We start from the raw sequence: 18081 nt of genomic DNA on the forward strand, positions 1-18081 counted from the left end.
GGCAACAAGTAAACAGGGAGAAATAAAATTCTGTTTCTTCTTCTCCATTAAGGTCACTGATTGAAGCCATGAAATTTCACTGCACATCTGTTTCTTTTTCCTCCAACACTCTCAATTAAGCCCTCCCAAACAAATTACTCCAAATGTAGTAGCACAACAAGGTACTGATTTTGAATATAACCTATAAATATTATTCATATAAGTCTTATCAGAGGAAAATTGCCAGTTTCAGTTATGGCACGCATGCATGCACATTTTATCCACACAGGCGTAGACAGAAATAGTTCATATAGATGAATAGGTAAATTCATTTCTCATATTTCCCAGATAGATATCTATGAAGATCAATTACATAAATCCTAAACCAGATTACTTTGAAAGATATACAGAAATCTTAAAAAATTTCTCAGATAACATTAATTTTATAGGTCAACACAAAAGGAAATGCCTACTTGAAATCTTAATTCTAGAAAACTGAGCAAATGTGTGTAATTTTGTCCTATTTCCAGCACAGAGAAATTACACAAGTAACGGAAAATCAATTTCAACTAGTCTAACCAAATTATCACTTAATTTAAAAGTGCTTTTTTAGGTCAACAGGAACATTGTTTCTTAAGTTGAATTCAGTCAAAAAATGAGACAAACCTAAGTGCTTTCAAAAATTACTTAAGTCATGCATTCTATTTTAAGTAATGTGATGGTGTTTTTAAAAAAAGGCTAAAAACCATTGGGGAAGTGAAAGCTTGAGAATTAGGTGTTTACAGCAAATGGTTTCCTAAATGCTTTCCGGTGTCCTTTGGTAAATCAACCTGAAGCTCACAAAAGATGTAACATTTGAGAAGGTCAGCATAGAGGTTCAGCAACACATCATGGATAACATTCATGTTTCAGCTCTCTATCATCTGATGGAACTGATTAGACAATATTGATAACATTAATGTAGTCACAAATTCTTTGTAAAGCTGTTTACACCGCTGAAGGCTTCTAAGTATGCAGCTGCATGCATAATCTTGGGTAGTTTTACACATGGACATTAATCAGTGAGATACCACCACATTAAGACTGTGTGAGTTGTAAAGAGCAGAATATGAAACCCAATAAATTGAGATCTTTATCAGTGTAGCATAAGATGAGGAGAGGGGGTTATTTTATTACATTTCCGAAGACAGTAAAGAGTTACACTTCTGACTGAAGTGACTCTCCATCTTACAATGAGCAATCATTCAGTGATTTAAATATGGAGGCTACTCCAAGGAAGAGAAGTTTTATGGGCACGAGAATGGCAGATTACAGTAAAGTAGAAAAAGCAAAAACTAAAAAATGTAAGTAAAAAATAAGTAAAATGAGAAGCAAACAAACACTGAAGCTCCAAATAGATGGAAATCCCTACTCAGCTGTGGTTTGGCTTTCCATTCCCAAATTCTGTAATGAAGACTTATTTATCACAGTAAATTCACTGCAGGATCGAAACATACAAGAATTTTTTGCTCAAATTGTGGAAAAATAATTCTGAAAGAAAGCAAAGATAGAGCACTCACTCAAGAGTAAAGAAAGGAAAATGAGATACAGTATGCTAGCATTTTTTTCTGCAGCTAGTATGATCCATCACCTCAAACATATTTTGGATCAGAGAGCATTATTGCATTTCCCATCACCTTCCTCTAGAATACACTTCATTTGATTTCTGGAACTGTTTACTTTGTTGCCCAGTTTAGCCATATTATCTATCTTGATGCTAAAAGCCATACCTGGGAATATCCTGTTGCATTTTCTGCTATCCTCCTTTCAAGCCAGGAAAAACAGCCCTAATATTTTTGTAGTCAGAGGAAAGATATCAAAGATTATAAAACTTGAAATGGAAGGGGATTGATGGGGTAATCTGGAGGGAATAATGAGATAACTATGCTAACTGATAAACTGTTTGGACTAAATAGTTCTATCGATCTGAAAGGTAAAGGACTAGGCCTCCTCTACTGCTAAGCTTCATTTCAAAGTTCTTACTGGAGCATTTTCAGGTAATCCCCAAGTAAAGGGGGAAGAGCTGCTTAAATGGATGAGAAAAAGAGTAAGCTCAGCACACAGTCAAGAGGCACAGGAAAACCACAGGACCATGACTATCCTCGCAAAAAACATGGGGAGATGAAATGAAAACAGGAGAGAGAGAAGGAAGAGGAGGATAATGTTCCAAACTTCAAGTAGTTCAGAATTATAAAGTGCCTAGCACTTCAACATGCACTGGTTGTAACAAATAATGGACAGAAAAGGTAAAAAGGTTGGAAAGCAGTGTTGCTTCTGCATAAAAGAAAAAATTAATGAAAGGACTATGAAAGTTATGTTTGTGAATATTAAAAGCCTTACCTTTTAGTGTTGGGTACTCTCACTATGCTATTTTCCTAGATAAAATATCTTGAACTTTTGCATTGAAACATATTGTCTATAGGTTGACCTATTAAACTTAAAATGAACCATCTGAAAAAAATTATAATTAGAACACATGATGTGCTTACTAATAATTACAAACATACTGCTGGACTCCCCTGTCCAAGCATATTCATTGTCCTAGCTAGGGCCGCAGACTGAAGCTCTGGCAGGAAAGGAATGGGAAACAGGCAGTTAATTTATGCAGGCCTTCTTACCAGTTTTTTAGAATATGAAAGGTTTTAGGACAGAAAGTTAATTTTTTTTCCCCAAAATTGATATTGCCTTTTTATGTATCAGGAAAAGCCAGAATGAACATATGAAAATAGTTGGAAAGGCACACTATCTGTACCAGTCTTTAATAATTTATAAGGTCTAGGTGTTTAATAATGGAATACATGACACACTGGAGAATAATTTCCATCCTCAGCTGATCTATGTTTGTATTTATCAGTCTTAGGCTATATGTATATGGAAGGCCATATTCCACAGTGTTGAACAGGGCTAAACGCTTCCCTGGATTACAGGAACTACAAAAAAGTGATTAGACACAAAAATTCAAATACCTCTGTCTTTGCCTAGATTTAAAAAGAACCATATACTTTTACTAGCTATATTTTCAAAATGTTAGAAACTACCCAGAGAGATGCCTATGTGTGACTCCTGTCCAACTACCCGTTCTCAATTTCACTCTTTTTTTTCCAGAGAACTATAGGTGAAGTGACATTCCTTGTGCTGCTGAGGCATCTTGGCATGGAGGATCTGCCATTTTGGAAAATCAGAGTGCCACCTGAAGAATTTGCTTTATCCTACTCCCCAACCATCAGGACAAACATGCTGTTATATAAAAGAAAGATACACGTACGATAATGCCTTTCCCTGATGTTGAGGAATCACAGAGGACACAGTAACCATGAGAAAACAGGCAGCTGGAAAAGCAGCAAGCACCCTGATAACAATCTGCGGTCTGGATTTCACCACATTAAAGACAATCCAGCTCATGCAAAGATGTGGAATTGACAGCTTCTTCTGTCCCTGAGAACTAGTTCCCCACACATCCCAAAAGGTCCTGGTTTTGTTCTTGTAACTCACTCCCATTATAGAGTAGGAGAAATTGATCAGGATATAAGATGTGCACTGATTTTCTTCTGGTGGATTATCCTGGGAAGCTGTTATTTAGATAAAGGTGCCTACTGAATGCAAAAGCAGGGTGTCACAAGAGAGATGTCAGCATTTGTAAAGAGGCATAACGAATACAGCCAAAAAAACCCCAACAAAAACAAAAGAAAACAAACATCATATATTTGGAGGAAGAGAATTTAAAGTAGGATTTTTTAAAGGTATTTGCTCCAGTGGAATTTGATGCATACTATCTCTGAAGTCTTGCCTTCTTTATACCCGCATTCTTCTGTCATGGCTTGATTATTTTACAGATGCTGGATGTGCAGATTTGGATATCAGCTATACTATCTGTATTTGTTGTATTTTATCCTCTGTACTGCCAAAGGCCAATGATTTGCAGCTGGGTATGAAAGTAAAATTCTATTCTGCCTGAAACACAGCTGAGAGGAAGGGAGCGATGATCTGTGCTCTTGTTTATACAAGTAAGATAAGAAAAACTACTTTCATGTGCCAGCATGCTGTATACCGATGCCCTCACACTCAAGGAAGAATGCATTCCCTGCAAGTACTTTAAAGTCAGACTTTCAAACACCTAACTTGGTAATACAAACATCAGTATCAGCAAAATGTTGTATTACTTGGTCTGGCATGCTTTCTCAGGCACTCCTCCTCACTTTACCAATGTTCTTTCAGCTGGGCAGCCATAAGTCTAGTTCACAAAGATCACCCAAAACTGTTTCCTGCATGAAAAAACTCAGGAGTTTCCTGCTGGCTGGTATCCTGGGTAAGAAACTGAATGGAGAATAGTGAAGATAAGTAATAGGGAAAAAAAGGAAAAACAATAACAAAGAGCAGGCACATATAGGAAGTGAGGAGAGAAATGATGAAAAACAGACAGTGAAGTATGGCAGGTTACAGTTTCCACAGCATTATATCGTACTGGGAAATAAAAATATGTTGAAGTATATTAGCCTTTATCATACTTAACAAAAAGCATTTCATAAAATTACTGGATGTCATTGTACATTTTCCTGCGTATGGCTGGCAACTTGTCTCAGCCCCTACTGTGATTTCTTGTATCTGAAATCACTGTTTGAAGCCAAAGGAACTCTTCCTGAGGTGGCATGCTATGCCCACTGGATCTACACTGAGAAGTCTCCATTTCTCCACCCTAAGCAGAAGAAAAGCTCCCAGTTCCATTTCCCTTCTTACCTCTGGTGTTATGAGCAGATGGATTTTAGTATCACTGTCAGATTTAGACACAGACTTATACACACTTCATGTCCTCTGTCTATAAAGAGCTGGAAACATCAGTTAATGAGGTACAACTGGCCTCTGGAGTCACAGCCTCACTGACCAGTATTGACAGGGTAGAAGCAAAACCACTTGACCCCATAATGAATCTGTGAGAGATGCCCAGCCAAGACCATTCTCTCATATGTTATTACAGTGTCCAGAGTAGAAAAAAAAAGGGCTTACTGATGGCGCAAACATGGGCAAGAAATAAGGGCTTCCCTTGTACAGCCTTTGTAGGGAGAGGAGATGCTTCAGTCTCCCTTGCTGTTCTGGGAAGATGGGAGAGGACCCGGCAGCCCCAGGGGCAGGTGCAGTGCCCGTCCTAGCTGGGTGGTGATCACCCTGGTGCCGAGGGTCATGCTGAGCCCCCTTCGTGCTCCACCTGGTGTTTTTTCTCTCTCTTTCCACTGAGAAAGGATGGGTCTGACAGCTGGTGCCTGTGACAAGCAAATACTGAGCCCATAAGGCTCTCCATGACAGTGTCTGCCACCACCTCTGTGAATGTCCCTGCACTCCAGCACAGTCAGTACCTGTGCTGTTGCCCTCACAGCCTGCTGCTGCTGTGCCTCACCCCCGTTCTCCAGAGCAGCGTGCAAATAGAGTAACACTCTTAACAGCCCTCGCAAGTTTTGGAGGTCACTGTTCCTCCTCCCTCTGATCTAAGTGTAATTGCTGTAACTAACTTGGATGAGATTAGTAACAAAAATCCCTACAAGGAATTGGGAGGTGAGCGCTGAACTGTGAGTAGGCTAAATCTATCAACTTTTGACACTTTAGGTCTCTGTAAATCAGCTCACTGCAATTATGAATTTGATAATTGTTGTAAAACCCATTCAGGAAGGGTTTTAGGCTGTGCTTATTATGACACGGTGTAACACCATATTGGCACCACTAACACATCATATTATATATTAGAAATGTGACTAATGATTATGCAAAAGAAAGTTACTCATGACTTTTGGTCAATTTTTTATTAGTAAGATGGCTGTGCTACACATAACAATAGACCAAATGTTTACCCTGAGGAGTCATTATTCAATACTTGCACAAATCTAATCTAAATTTCAAGAAGGACCATCTATAACAGCAAATGGGAAATTAACACCAGGAGCTAATAGCTATTGAAAATGATGTTTTCTTTTGAAGCTTAGATCATATTTTTTAAATGGACTCAAAAAAGGAAAAAAAAAAAAAAGAAGGACATAATGGTATAATGGTAAATTATGATAAGAAATTATTTTAAAAGCCAAAAATATAACACTACCTGTAAAGTGAAGGAACATTTGTTAGGGGAACACTGACACAGCATTTAAAAACATAAACACCAAGATTTATACTTTTCTATATTTCTGAAGGTGAGAATTACCAGCTAGAAAAAGAAACAATTGACTGGAAGAACATCTAGTGTATGTTGCAAAGACGTCTGCAGACACATCTGTGAAAGGATATGCCTAGAAAGTATCTGAAGTTGTTCACTCAATTTTTTTGCGAAGATTCACAATGCTGCATTAAAGTAGATATTATGACCAGGAGCAACATACTTTAATTAGCTTTGATTTTTGTTATGTAATATATTCAGTGCATGTGAAAGATGATGTATTGAGACTCTGGAGCAGGAGATCCTCTCTCCATCTTTATGTGAACAAAGTACAAATTTGCTCTCCTATCAATGCCAAAGCATCGGTGGTCCAGTGCTGGTGCCCAGAGTTGTTAATTCCTATTAGCACTGCTAATGTTGATACACAAACATCATATGTAAATGGTGCTTTAGGAAAGTAACTGAAGCTGGAATGAAAAAATAAATTACTTGTTTCCATTTTAAAGTGTTAGTTTGGAGTGAATAGAAAGAAGGCAGAAAGGAAAAAAATGCTATCCACAACTACAACATTCAAACACTACCAAATCCAAATACTGACGCTTTCAAGGGAATAAGACCATAAATAAAGAATGCCATTACTGTCACATTGAGTGACCACTTGTATAACGCCAGCCAAAAAAAGCCTACCCCACAATTCCTGTGCAGAGCCCACAGTTCTCTCTCAGGGTTAAAATATGTTCAAGTGATGGAAAATCCACCTCATGTTCAGGTAAACTGCTCTGAAGGTTAGTCACACTGTTAAAGCTTTTTCCCATATTTTTACTGAGAATTTCCTTGTCACCAATTTCCTTAGCTTCCATGCTATGAGGGATTTCACAGCTGGGTTTTTTTTCTTCTAGATTAAAGTAGGATCAGCTATCAGAAATCTTTTCACTATTTAAGCTGTGCTCACCTCCTAACCCTTTCTGGTTTTTTCCCCCTTTTAGCTGTGGGGGAGGGGATAAGCTGAACAGCTTAAACCCTAAGCTGCTTAAGAGTTCCTAAGCCTCTTATGGTAGGGGATGTTTTCTGAAAACTGAACTCTTTTGCAGCTTTTTTTTGACTAACCTCCAAATTTTCACATACTTTCTGAAACAGAGACAACAAACCAGGCACAGTGCTCCTCTAACTGCTTCCCTTATACTTTTTACAGAGGAAACAGGACTACCTGGTCCTTAGTCTTGTGGTAGACTAATTGCCCTGCTTCTCCAAGGACTTAATTCAACTGTTAGCCAGCGAGGTGACCCCTTATACTGGGTTCTCACCTTTAGTCATTTCTTGTAAGTCTCACTCACGTGGGTTTGGATAATGAACATGACCTTTGGGCCAAGAAGAGGTAAGTTATGCAGGAACCACCACCCACCCCCTCAAAAGACAACCAGTAAACTCAAGAGTATCCTGAGAGGAGTTTTTTCCTCTTTTCAGGTGAGTGTCAGAAAGCCTGGAGTCAGCATAGTGGGAAGCCAGTTTGCTGTCTCATTTGGTGAAATAACCATAGTTATACTACCTTCAGGATCATGATGCTATTGTAGAGTGTTTCAGATAAGCATTTTAAAGAACTAGTCATTTAAAAGTATTTTGGTGGAGGACTGAGGATTTGCTGTATTGACAAAGAATGTTGTCTCAGTGCGTGACACAGGATGATGCAAAATACTATATGCAAGGAGTACAGCATGTATTTGAGCAAGCATTGAATAAACATCATTGTTCAATAAAGGCACAAACTCGATGGGATAATCCTTCTGCTGTAAGAGTGAGTGAACCAAAACATATAAAAAATGAGGAGATGCTGAAGAGGAGAGAGAGAAAAAAGCAAGGGGGGGGGGGGTGGTGAGTGGGGAGAGGATGGAAAACTCATCTATCAAAATACTTTTAGATTATTTCTTTGCAAGAGTGAATGATTCTATGAGACAATGAGTTTACAGCAGCCCATTAACTGAGACTCAACACAAAGCTACTGAGACATACTCTTCCCTACTTACTTACACATTTAAGGGTTGCCAGGCAGGCCACTGTGCTTTTGCCTTGATGACTGTTAAAACCTCATCGCTCTGTAAAAAGAGAAAACAAGAAAGTGATTGGGACAATTTACAACAAGAGTAATTTGATTTACAGAAAAAAAGTAAGAGGCACTAAATCAAACTGTGCCTCCAAGGTCTGGCTATGAGAAATGTGCTTTGTCCTTTTTGCTGTCTGGGTACCTTGTCCCCTCAGCTGCACAGGGTTCATCAAGAAGCCTCTCAGAATGCAGGAGGCAAGAGCAGCAAGCAAAGGCAGTTAGATTTTGGACGCAGTCTTTTCTGCAGGAACTAAAGTGAGCTTAAACCACCAGCAGTCACAGACTATGTTATTTTTGCATCATGAGCTGAAGGGAAAGGTTTCAGAGTGGTGCACAATGACATGAATAAATAAGACAACAACCTTTATAATAGGGAAATACCCCAAAACAATATGACTAAACTGAGCCTTGTTCTGGTAACACTGTCACAGAAAGAAGTAGCTGTGCTGTATGTTGGGCTGTTAGTCCACATGTAGTAGTTTAGTGGCAAAAAGTATTTCCTGGGCTGTCAAATTTGTGACTCTCCACCAACCCTTGTCACCAGAAGAATTTATGAGGTTAAAAAAACCCAAAGACACAAAAATAAATCTTAATATGTTACAGATCTACAGATCACAAGGGAGACAAAAACTAGACTGCTGCTCTTGGCAAACTAACACAACATGTGAGCATGTATGTTATATTATTTATTATCCTTATCTGGGCAGAGGATATAATGAATCCATGGTGGATGTGCTACAATCTCCTCCAGGTAAAGCCATGGGTAGCACTTCGTGTTTGCTCTCCATTTATGCACACAAAAATTATAGTGTGAAATATAGCAGCCATCTGTGGAAGCCCACAGTGTGGCAAAGCATTGTACAAACACTATTTCCGAAAGTCTGTAGGAATTCCTGCATCAGCAGTTTTAAACTTCATGTTGGCACAATAAACCCAGGACAAAGGCAGGAGACCTCTAACAAGGCTCTGATGCCCAGAAGATATCTATCACAGTTTTAAGAAACATTTTCCCCATCTCCCTGAGGAATCCACCCCAGTAATTCACTTAGAGGAACACAAAGTTTACAGTTCACTCACATGATTTCTACTGTCTTTTAAAAATATTTCCCAATTACACTAAGAAACCCACCTCATACGTCACCAGTAATTGGCATTTCCAGCAGATCTGACCTTTCAGTTTAGTGATAATAGTGAGATTTCCTGCCAGATAGCAATAGTTCTGATACCCCAGACTAGCTCTTCTCCATATACAGCCTGTTTAAAGAAAATAATTTTTGCTGTTTGTTTCTACCACTCTCAATATTTTCTGTCTCTCTCTTTTTTCACCAAAGCAGGATAATTATGGTGCTGATAGACCCACTCTGTAACACACAGAGTTTTTAGTCTTGGGAATATTTATGTGACATGACCTCTCACTCAGCCTGAGTGAATGGATAAGACATTGCTTGAAAAACCTTTTTATAAACACTACTGCTTTGCCAAAGCCTATGCTACATTAGATGAAAATCTGATTCTATAAAGGCAAGTGAGTGTAGAAAGATTTAACCAAACTCCCATACTACTAACACAGTGGGGCTGAAGAGAACATTACGATGAGTACAGCAGAGGCACAGCAGCACCTGGGACCCCAGGGGCAGGCCCTGGGCCAGAAGCACAACCTTTGCCCAGCTCCTGCTCCTGCACAGAACCCAGCAGAGTTGGGCCAGAGGGCATCATGTGCGTTCAAGCTCACCTATGGAAACCTTCTTACCTCCATGCCTACAAAAGTGGAAAAGACAGGTTTCTCCTCAAAGTGATTTAAAGGAAACTGATAAATTAATGAAGTTAAAGGCCTGAAGTTATAAGACTTGTCTTTCTCTGTCAATGGAATTTGCCTTAACTTTTAATTTTCCTTGTTTCAGCATCTCAAGTCTTTGCAGCCACTCATACCTTCAGTTATTTGCCTTGAAAACACATCTGCATTAAAAATTATTAACTGTGTATTGTACATCCCAAAGGAAGACTATTATGAGCATAGATGGTTACACTTATTAAAATAATACACTGCTTATCTAATACAAGCCAGTAATTATGTCAGTAGCATTCAAATAACTCATATCCGAAAGCATTTTCAAACTAAGAGTGCTATTCAAACTAAAAATGCATACAATGAGTAGATGACCTCTAAGTATTAGCTTTGGAGAAAGCACAGAGGGAAAGAAATAAACAGAGCATGGTACATTCAGACATCCCAAAAGTTTTAAGGAAGGTTAAGATTGAGGTGCAAAAGCTGAACTCATGGTCTGAACCAAACTCCAAAGATGCAGAATCCAGCATTCTGTTGGAATGAAAATACACATTTTTTGTACCTAGAGATCCTTAACAATTTTACAGGATTAGTCTGCAACTTGAATTAAATAGTTGTCATTCTAGACTGGTATTTTAATTATTCAGTCACCTCTATCATACAATTTTTAATAATTCAAAATTAAAAAAATAAAATGTGTACACTGTTGCTAATGCCAGTATGTTTCTACTACTACATGCAGTAATGGGCAGAGACCTGAGTAGATGGTTTGTACGGTAAGGAGTTTCTCTTGGGCAAATATTTATGTTCTTGAAAACAATCCAGCAAACTGTGCATGAGGTCTGGGTGCCAGTTCTGTGTCAGCCTGGGCAGCACAGCTCCCCTCATCACTAGTGGTGCCACCAGCCTGTGTCTCTCCAGGTTCTGCAGGGAGCAGGCTCTGAAGTTCATTCAGCACAGCAGTGACCTTCCTTTACCTCCAGTCAACCTCCACATTCTTAAGGGAACGTGGTAAACTCAAAGAGGCCAACAAACAGATGTTACACACCACACGAGTTCACAGCCTCATGAACAATCCATAGAAAATATCTGATGCTTGGATTTGCTGGCCAGTATCTTAGCTGTAATTTACTGGCAGATGGGAGAAACTGAGAGGATACAAAATGCCTGAAGAGAAACCCAGAGATTAATGTTATATAACTGATTGATATAATCCAACTGCCTTGAATAATCCAATTGAACAGCCTTTAGAGGCATACAGTTTTTATGAATTTTAGTTAACATTTTTTTTTGCTGTATTACATTTGTACTAATTTTTCTTTCCTCTTCATATTTCCAAAGTTTTGCTATGATTTTTGAAGTAAACAAACTCAGATTCATGTCAAAATATGGCAAAAAGTTCTAGAATCTTTCACTGTTGTATGTTGCAAGTTGTCACCATTTATGTATTTGGCTGGGAAGCAATGACTCCCAAGTAATGAAACTGTTATATTTTTAAAAAGAAAACTACATCATTTTCAAAATGATGGAGTGTCAAATGTTACAATGTCAGAGTAAGTTAAAGAGAAGGTCATCAATACTCTTGCTTGGAGCTGTTGAAAATCCTTTAGGTAAAGTCTGATACACACCTCTTTCAACAATAAAGATGGAGGGAGGGAGGGGGGACAGGGATGGGGACGTGGGGACTGGGAGGGTGAAGGGGAAAGGGCTTAGGGAGTTTTCAAGCCTGTGTTGTGTCCTTTATGTATGTGGAAGTTGTCAAGGAATAAATTTGGGACTACCTGTCAGTTTTTACAGAGATACACAGGAAAAAGGTCTCAACCCTCTTTCTTTTTCTCATTTAAGGCAGTTTCGTCCTTTAGTACAAATGACAGAATTGACACTTGGAATTTGCAGTTGAGTTTTTGCTCAGCTTTGTTTGTGAAAATGGGTATCAGAGTGCAGGTTCTACTCAGAAGGGAACGCAGCGCTGTGCTATGCCACTGGCAGCCTAGGCACAACCAGCTGAAATAGGGTGACTGCTTCTTTACATGCCTAGAGCATGCTCAAAAAGTCCAGTGAACCCAAAGTAGTTTCTACTTTGACTTCAGTATTTTTTGGATTGTGGCCTACATTAACACATGCAAAAATAGCAAACAATTCTCCTTCAGATCCTCTTTCTATATTTGTTTTAAGCTGGAGGTGAGTGGTTGACTCAACAGCAGTTCTTTATGAACATACTGTCCTCCAAAAAGTCCTAATAGCATGATTTCAAAAAGTTGGTAATGTCATTCTAATACAGCCAGCCTTACCAATGTCCTGAAGTTGGCAAAAATTAATCATTTACTGTAGATTCATTTCTTCCTGCAACGTACAAATGAACACAGAATAATGGCATTAAATAGCAACAAATAGAATCCCATAGTGTGAAACCACTGTTAAATTAGTTCATCTAGCTGTGCACTTCACAAAAGATTAAAAACATTTCCTCATCTTCAAGAACAGAAAGTCGGATACAGCTCAAAAAAGCAGCACTAAAGATAGAATTTGATCTGAAGTCTTTCTCAACCAAGGGAATTTAAAGCAACTCTCTTAAAGGGTAACATCCATTAAAAAAAGTAATGAAAGCTTTCAGCTGAAGTTTTAAGCATTGTCTGAATACCTTTAGAATAAAAGAGAGATTAGTAGGATCTGAAAAGCTGCATAAACTGTTTCATGTGCTCCTGCTGCTTTTTGGTAACTGATGTGACTAGTATATTTTCTGAACTGGAAGTTATTTTCAAAAGTGTTTCTTATTACTAGTGTTTTATGTGTGCCAAAATACATTAGAAAATGTTACTGTGCAGATCACTTAGCACTTCAAAATAATGATTTGATTCAGTTCAGCTAAACATGTGACTGCATTATCTGACATCAAAATCAGAGTCAGATTCAATCAAGTGTAGGAATTAAAAAACTTGGTTTGAGCCAGAGCTGCATTGCACTCAATTCACACCACCACTGCTTGGCATTCATTTCATTATTTTAAAGCAGAGAACATTTAATTCCTTCTACAACACTCATGTTTGTAATACCTGAATGCCTTTCCATCCACAGTAGACTCATTTTCACAAGATTCTTGGAAAGTAGAAAAAGCAACATTATCCTCAATTCACAGATGATTAATTGAGCATCTTCTGGAAACAAACCTACATAGCTGACTTTTAAGATAACATCTGCAGTGCAGGATCATCCTTGCCCTCAAAAAATAATTTGTTATTGAAGAAGAAAGAGATAAGACAAGAATGAAGAAGTATAATGAACAGTATGTCTTCTGTGGGGAATCAAATGCTATGAAAATGATATAGTGCTTCAGGAGCATAGTTGTGTGCTCTTAAAAGCCGATCATTTTTCTGTGATTAGTATATAGACATTATTTCTACCTCCAGGCTACACAGGCACACAGAAATGACTTCAGAATGTGAAAAGCATTTGCTCAGTATCCATAACACTTCTTCAGTTCCTGGAAATAGTTTCAGACTAACAGAAGTCTTCAACACTCAATTTTTGGCTCCTTGTTGCTACATACATTGTATAGCCTTGTTAAAGGGTGCTGTTAGGAGGAAATATTTGACAGACAATGCAAACATCTGTTTGCACACTTTGAGCAGCCAGATAGGCTACAAAGAAACCTTAGGGCTCAGCACTGAAGACAAGAGTTTGCTTATACTATTCCTCTTATGGGCTTATGTATCTTATTCATTGATAAAAGCTCATGTTTACTTGGGGACTGATGGCACGAAGATCAATTCTGAAATCAGACACCTCTCTTCTAAGCTAGGAATGGTGACAGTGTTTGCTACAGTGATCTACTAGTGGTCATACCTTTACATAGGCACAATTTTCTACCAAGGGTTTATGTTTATGACTGTCATTCAACTCTCCCTGCTGATGAGTGAAAGACTATTTAGATGATGTTGCTATCTATTCTGATGAAACTACCACAGTCTAATAAGAGGTTTCAATTTGGGGGCCAGAGTGCAAGACTCACAGGGTAGTTGCTGGAGAAGGAAGAATTCTGAGCTCTGGACAATGATTTGTTCTTCATGTAACAACCTTTTAATGCTAGAAAGATGTTAGCACTATAATTTTAATTTCATGTACATGTAGTTAGGTTCTACTTAAGCTATTAGTGAAGTGCACCTTCTTTGATATTATAGGATTGTTACAATTCAATAGCATAGCTTTCAGCAGAAATTGAATTGCAAGGTTTCATTTATGAAGAGTTCTACTGTGGTAATATATGTGCCAGAAAGTGTATTACAAGACCAGAGAAAAAGAAAAAGGTGCTGTTTTACCCCAACACAAATGCATACTTTCTTCCCAGTTTGAGAGAAAAATAAAGGCCAAGTTTGTCTTTAAAGTATTAACTATCACAAAATACCTGGTTAATTAATGCTCAGTTAATTATTTATGGACATGGAAGTTATAGACTTCCATGGATACTAATTGAAATATGGCATCTTTTCAGCTGGTTGATAAAATTTGTAGACATTGTGCCTACCTCAGCTTTAAAGATGTATTTGAATGAAAAGGGTACACTGATGTGGGCACACTACTGAAATTTGTAAAAGCTTTAAAAGGAAAAGGAAAGCTGTGTGGTAATAAAATATTTCTGGGATAAAAGCAGCTACATACAGCTTTATTTCCTCTAGAGTTCATCTTTCCATAAATACACATTTGCTATATAGTAACTGACTATGATCTCCTGTAATGCACACTGAGCTGGTAAGTTTCAGCCTGCTCAGAGTCAGCCAAGTTTTCTGAGTATTTCTTGTTTATGTGGAGCATGTCGGAAGTCCCCCATAGCTATTAGCATGGGCATTACAAAATCTTACTTGCAAGGCTACTATTGGGATCTGGTAATACATCATGCAACACATCTATTTTTCTGTGGGTGCAGCCAAGGAGATTGCTGAAGTTGCCCTGAGCCTCAGTGCTGAGATGAAGTTTTACTGTTCTTTTTAACATGCAGAGACTTTTTTATGAAAGAATGTGCAGAAGCTTTTTTTCCCCATTCCATAAAAAAAAGATCATTTTTGAAAAGGTTAAGCTTTTAGTCACAAATTACTTAATTTGGAAGGGGAAAATAAAAAAAGTCCAGAATTAAATTCTAAATTCTGTTAAATTCTATGCCTAATGTAGATTATACTTAAAGTATAGGATCACAGACTTGGGGTTACTTCAAGCAACAGCAAAAATACATTTCAGTCAGTGGAATTATACCAGAATTGTGTTTGCCCATTTTACTCTGACTTCTTTATGTTCATAACAGTTATTTTGAGGCACTTGAGAAAACAACACATAAGATATATAAACATGCCTGAATGAGAGTCATTATTTGATCATAGTACATACAAATTTAGTGTTTTCCTGTACAAGTACTTTCTTTAATGTCTTTAATTAAAATGTCATATTTCTTTTCTTCAAAAAATGGGTAATGACATTTCAGGAAATACAAAATCCGTTCGATTTATTCACCAAATATGAAAATCTGGGGGAATTTTCAGACTTTTAATAACATCTGCTCAATTGCAAAAGCACTATTTGCTCCATCCCTGACAGTGTTCAAGGCCAGGTTGGACTGGGTTTTGAGCAACCTGGTCTAGTGGAAGGTATCCCTGTCTGTGGCAGAGGGTTGGAACTAGATGAGCTTTAAGGTCCCTTCCAACCCAAATCATTTTGTGATTCTATGATTTCAGGGCTGAGATAGATAAGAAAATACTGCTGGGATGCAATTGAAACAAACTGGGATGAAACCGTCTCCATTTCAGGAGAGCACATAACCCAGTGCTTCAGATAGTCCCAGCTGAATCACTGAGCTGTACAGCAAAGCTCTCCTGTACTTAGCAATTCTGTAATTCACTTTAACAAAGAAAAACTTCTGTGTTAGATAATCAGGCTGAGAATTTTCCTGAAATGTGGAGATTATCTATATTTTCCAGGAACTATGGAAATATATGTTGAAGCTACAGTTTCAGGATGGTGACTTTAGCTGACCATCTTATGCTTAAGAAAAGCTTTTAAAAGGGAATTATAGGAATTATAATTCCTGATTTTATTAAAAATTATTAGGATGGGATGCAAAAAGAAGTATTGTTACTCTTTGTTACTCTTAGTATATATCCCCAAAACACTGATTCACTTTGCATTAAGAATCTTCTGCATTTCTTGTCCCACAGGGTTTTATTTCGATGAAGTGGTTGTTTCAGGAGGTGAATGTAGGCTGAAAGTAATAACAGGAGTGTTGCTAATGGCAACATTGGAAATCATATGCTCTATTTTATTTCCATTAAGGTGCAGTTACATAATGTATGGTGTCCCACTAAAGCAATAATTCATTTTTGCATAGTACAAAGCTTAGCAGTGTGTGTTAATGAGCCCTAGGTATGCTCAGAGTACTTTCTGTGGCTGAGCAGATTCTGTAGAAAAGGGTTTCTCTTGTAAATCCACTTTTTAATTGCACATTGATTTTTTTACTCCACATTTTGCTTAATTCTACTTAGAATGCTTTGCTGTCTTTAGGACTACAGGAACATTGTGGAGTCCTATATTACGAGAAACGAGGGAATATCTTTTCACTACCCTTAGGGATGATTACTTTTAAAGTAGGAAATTAAACTAGACTTTCAAGCTGATCATAAATGGTATAAATCCCACCCTCTTCTGAATTGGTTTATCCAATACATACCCTTTTGCCCTCCTGTCCTACCTTGCTGATTTCATCAATCGTCTAGACTAAACTAGCCTTTAAACCTATATTTAACTGCTAGAAAGCTACTGTTACTTTAAATTTACAAATTTTTTCAAAATACATGAGCACACCAGAAAAGAAACAGAAGGAAAAAAAAACCCACAAACCAATCCAACACACCAAGCCATTCTGTGTATAATAAAGCAGATGCATGCACCTGAATGGTAACCTGCAAGCAGCAAGACAAAAACTGCATCCACTGGAGATAATGAGAAAAGTGTTCAAAAGCATTAGGTTCACTCAGCATATCCACGTTCAGGTAACTACAGCATTTTTTTTTGCTCAGACTTTCAAATAGTTTCAAAACAGACAGGGATGAAAGCACTGAGACAGGTTCTTGGGTATGCTATGAATAAGTGAGCTCAAATAACTTAAGTATCAGCAGAAAACCTAAGGAGAAGGCTGGGCCTGCTCTGAGAGAAAGCCCAGAGAATGACCGAATGATTTTGTTTTCTGGCGAATGCCAGCAGTAAGATTCCAGGTATTGCTATTATTCATCCTGCTGCTGCTCTCTGACATTACTCAAACATAGTAGCTTGAACAGAAGCACTTCTTTGGATAATAACAACTGATTTTCAAGAAGACCAGAAAATTAGTTCAGGAGGTAAGTTTTCTTGACGCCTGATGGCATTTTGACAAATCAATGTTGGGGTTAGGTGTTTTTTCCATTCAGAATGTACAACTTAAGTATTCTAAATGTGCTTTAACTGCTATGCAGAGGCAATCATAACAGCTTCATATCCCTTCAGTAAGATGTGTCTAAGCCATACTTTACCATTTCTTTCCTCAAAAAATACATAAGCCCACAAAAAAACACAACAAAAAAAATATAGTCTTTAAATAAATTAAGGAATTGAGGATCCTATCATGAATTACATTTTTTTATAATCTGCAAAGAAGTAGTGTCTTAGCGAAATCAATTTCACCTCTTCCTCTCCATATACACTTTCAGCCACTGCCGTGACAAACACGTTGCTGCCCTCCTGGACCATTTCTCTGGCACTGTCCAGTCTCATGGTTTATGCTTTGGCATTAACTCTCTCAGAATTTAATGACCAAATAACACTTGTCTCAGATTTTTAATACAGTCATCTCTATCTCTGATAGGACTTTGGAGAGCAGGGGTTTAAGTGGAATGTCAGAGTTTTCTCCAAGGAATGAAGATGTTGACATTCTTCCCACTGGGGCTGCCTTTACTGCCTTCTTTCCTTGCAACTCCCTTGCCTTTGAAAAACAACTCAGCCTACACTGTGTGACTTAAAAGACTATCT

The 18081-nt window shown here is 37.9% G+C and overlaps 1 protein-coding gene across 2 annotated transcripts in view; it reads right to left on the reverse strand.

Annotated features, from left to right (window-relative positions):
• SPON1 (spondin 1) overlaps nucleotides 1-18081 on the reverse strand; it is a 198945-nt gene that overhangs the window by 27254 nt on the left and 153610 nt on the right. For both annotated transcript variants that reach the window (XM_034065554.1, XM_005150611.4), the window contains exon 7: nucleotides 8180-8244. In XM_034065554.1, the coding sequence (XP_033921445.1) occupies nucleotides 8180-8244 (65 nt within the window). The remainder of the gene's footprint in view (nucleotides 1-8179; nucleotides 8245-18081) is intronic.

The sequence above is a fragment of the Melopsittacus undulatus genome, chromosome 8, assembly GCF_012275295.1.
Source record: "Melopsittacus undulatus isolate bMelUnd1 chromosome 8, bMelUnd1.mat.Z, whole genome shotgun sequence".
Lineage (NCBI taxonomy): Eukaryota > Metazoa > Chordata > Aves > Psittaciformes > Psittaculidae > Melopsittacus > Melopsittacus undulatus.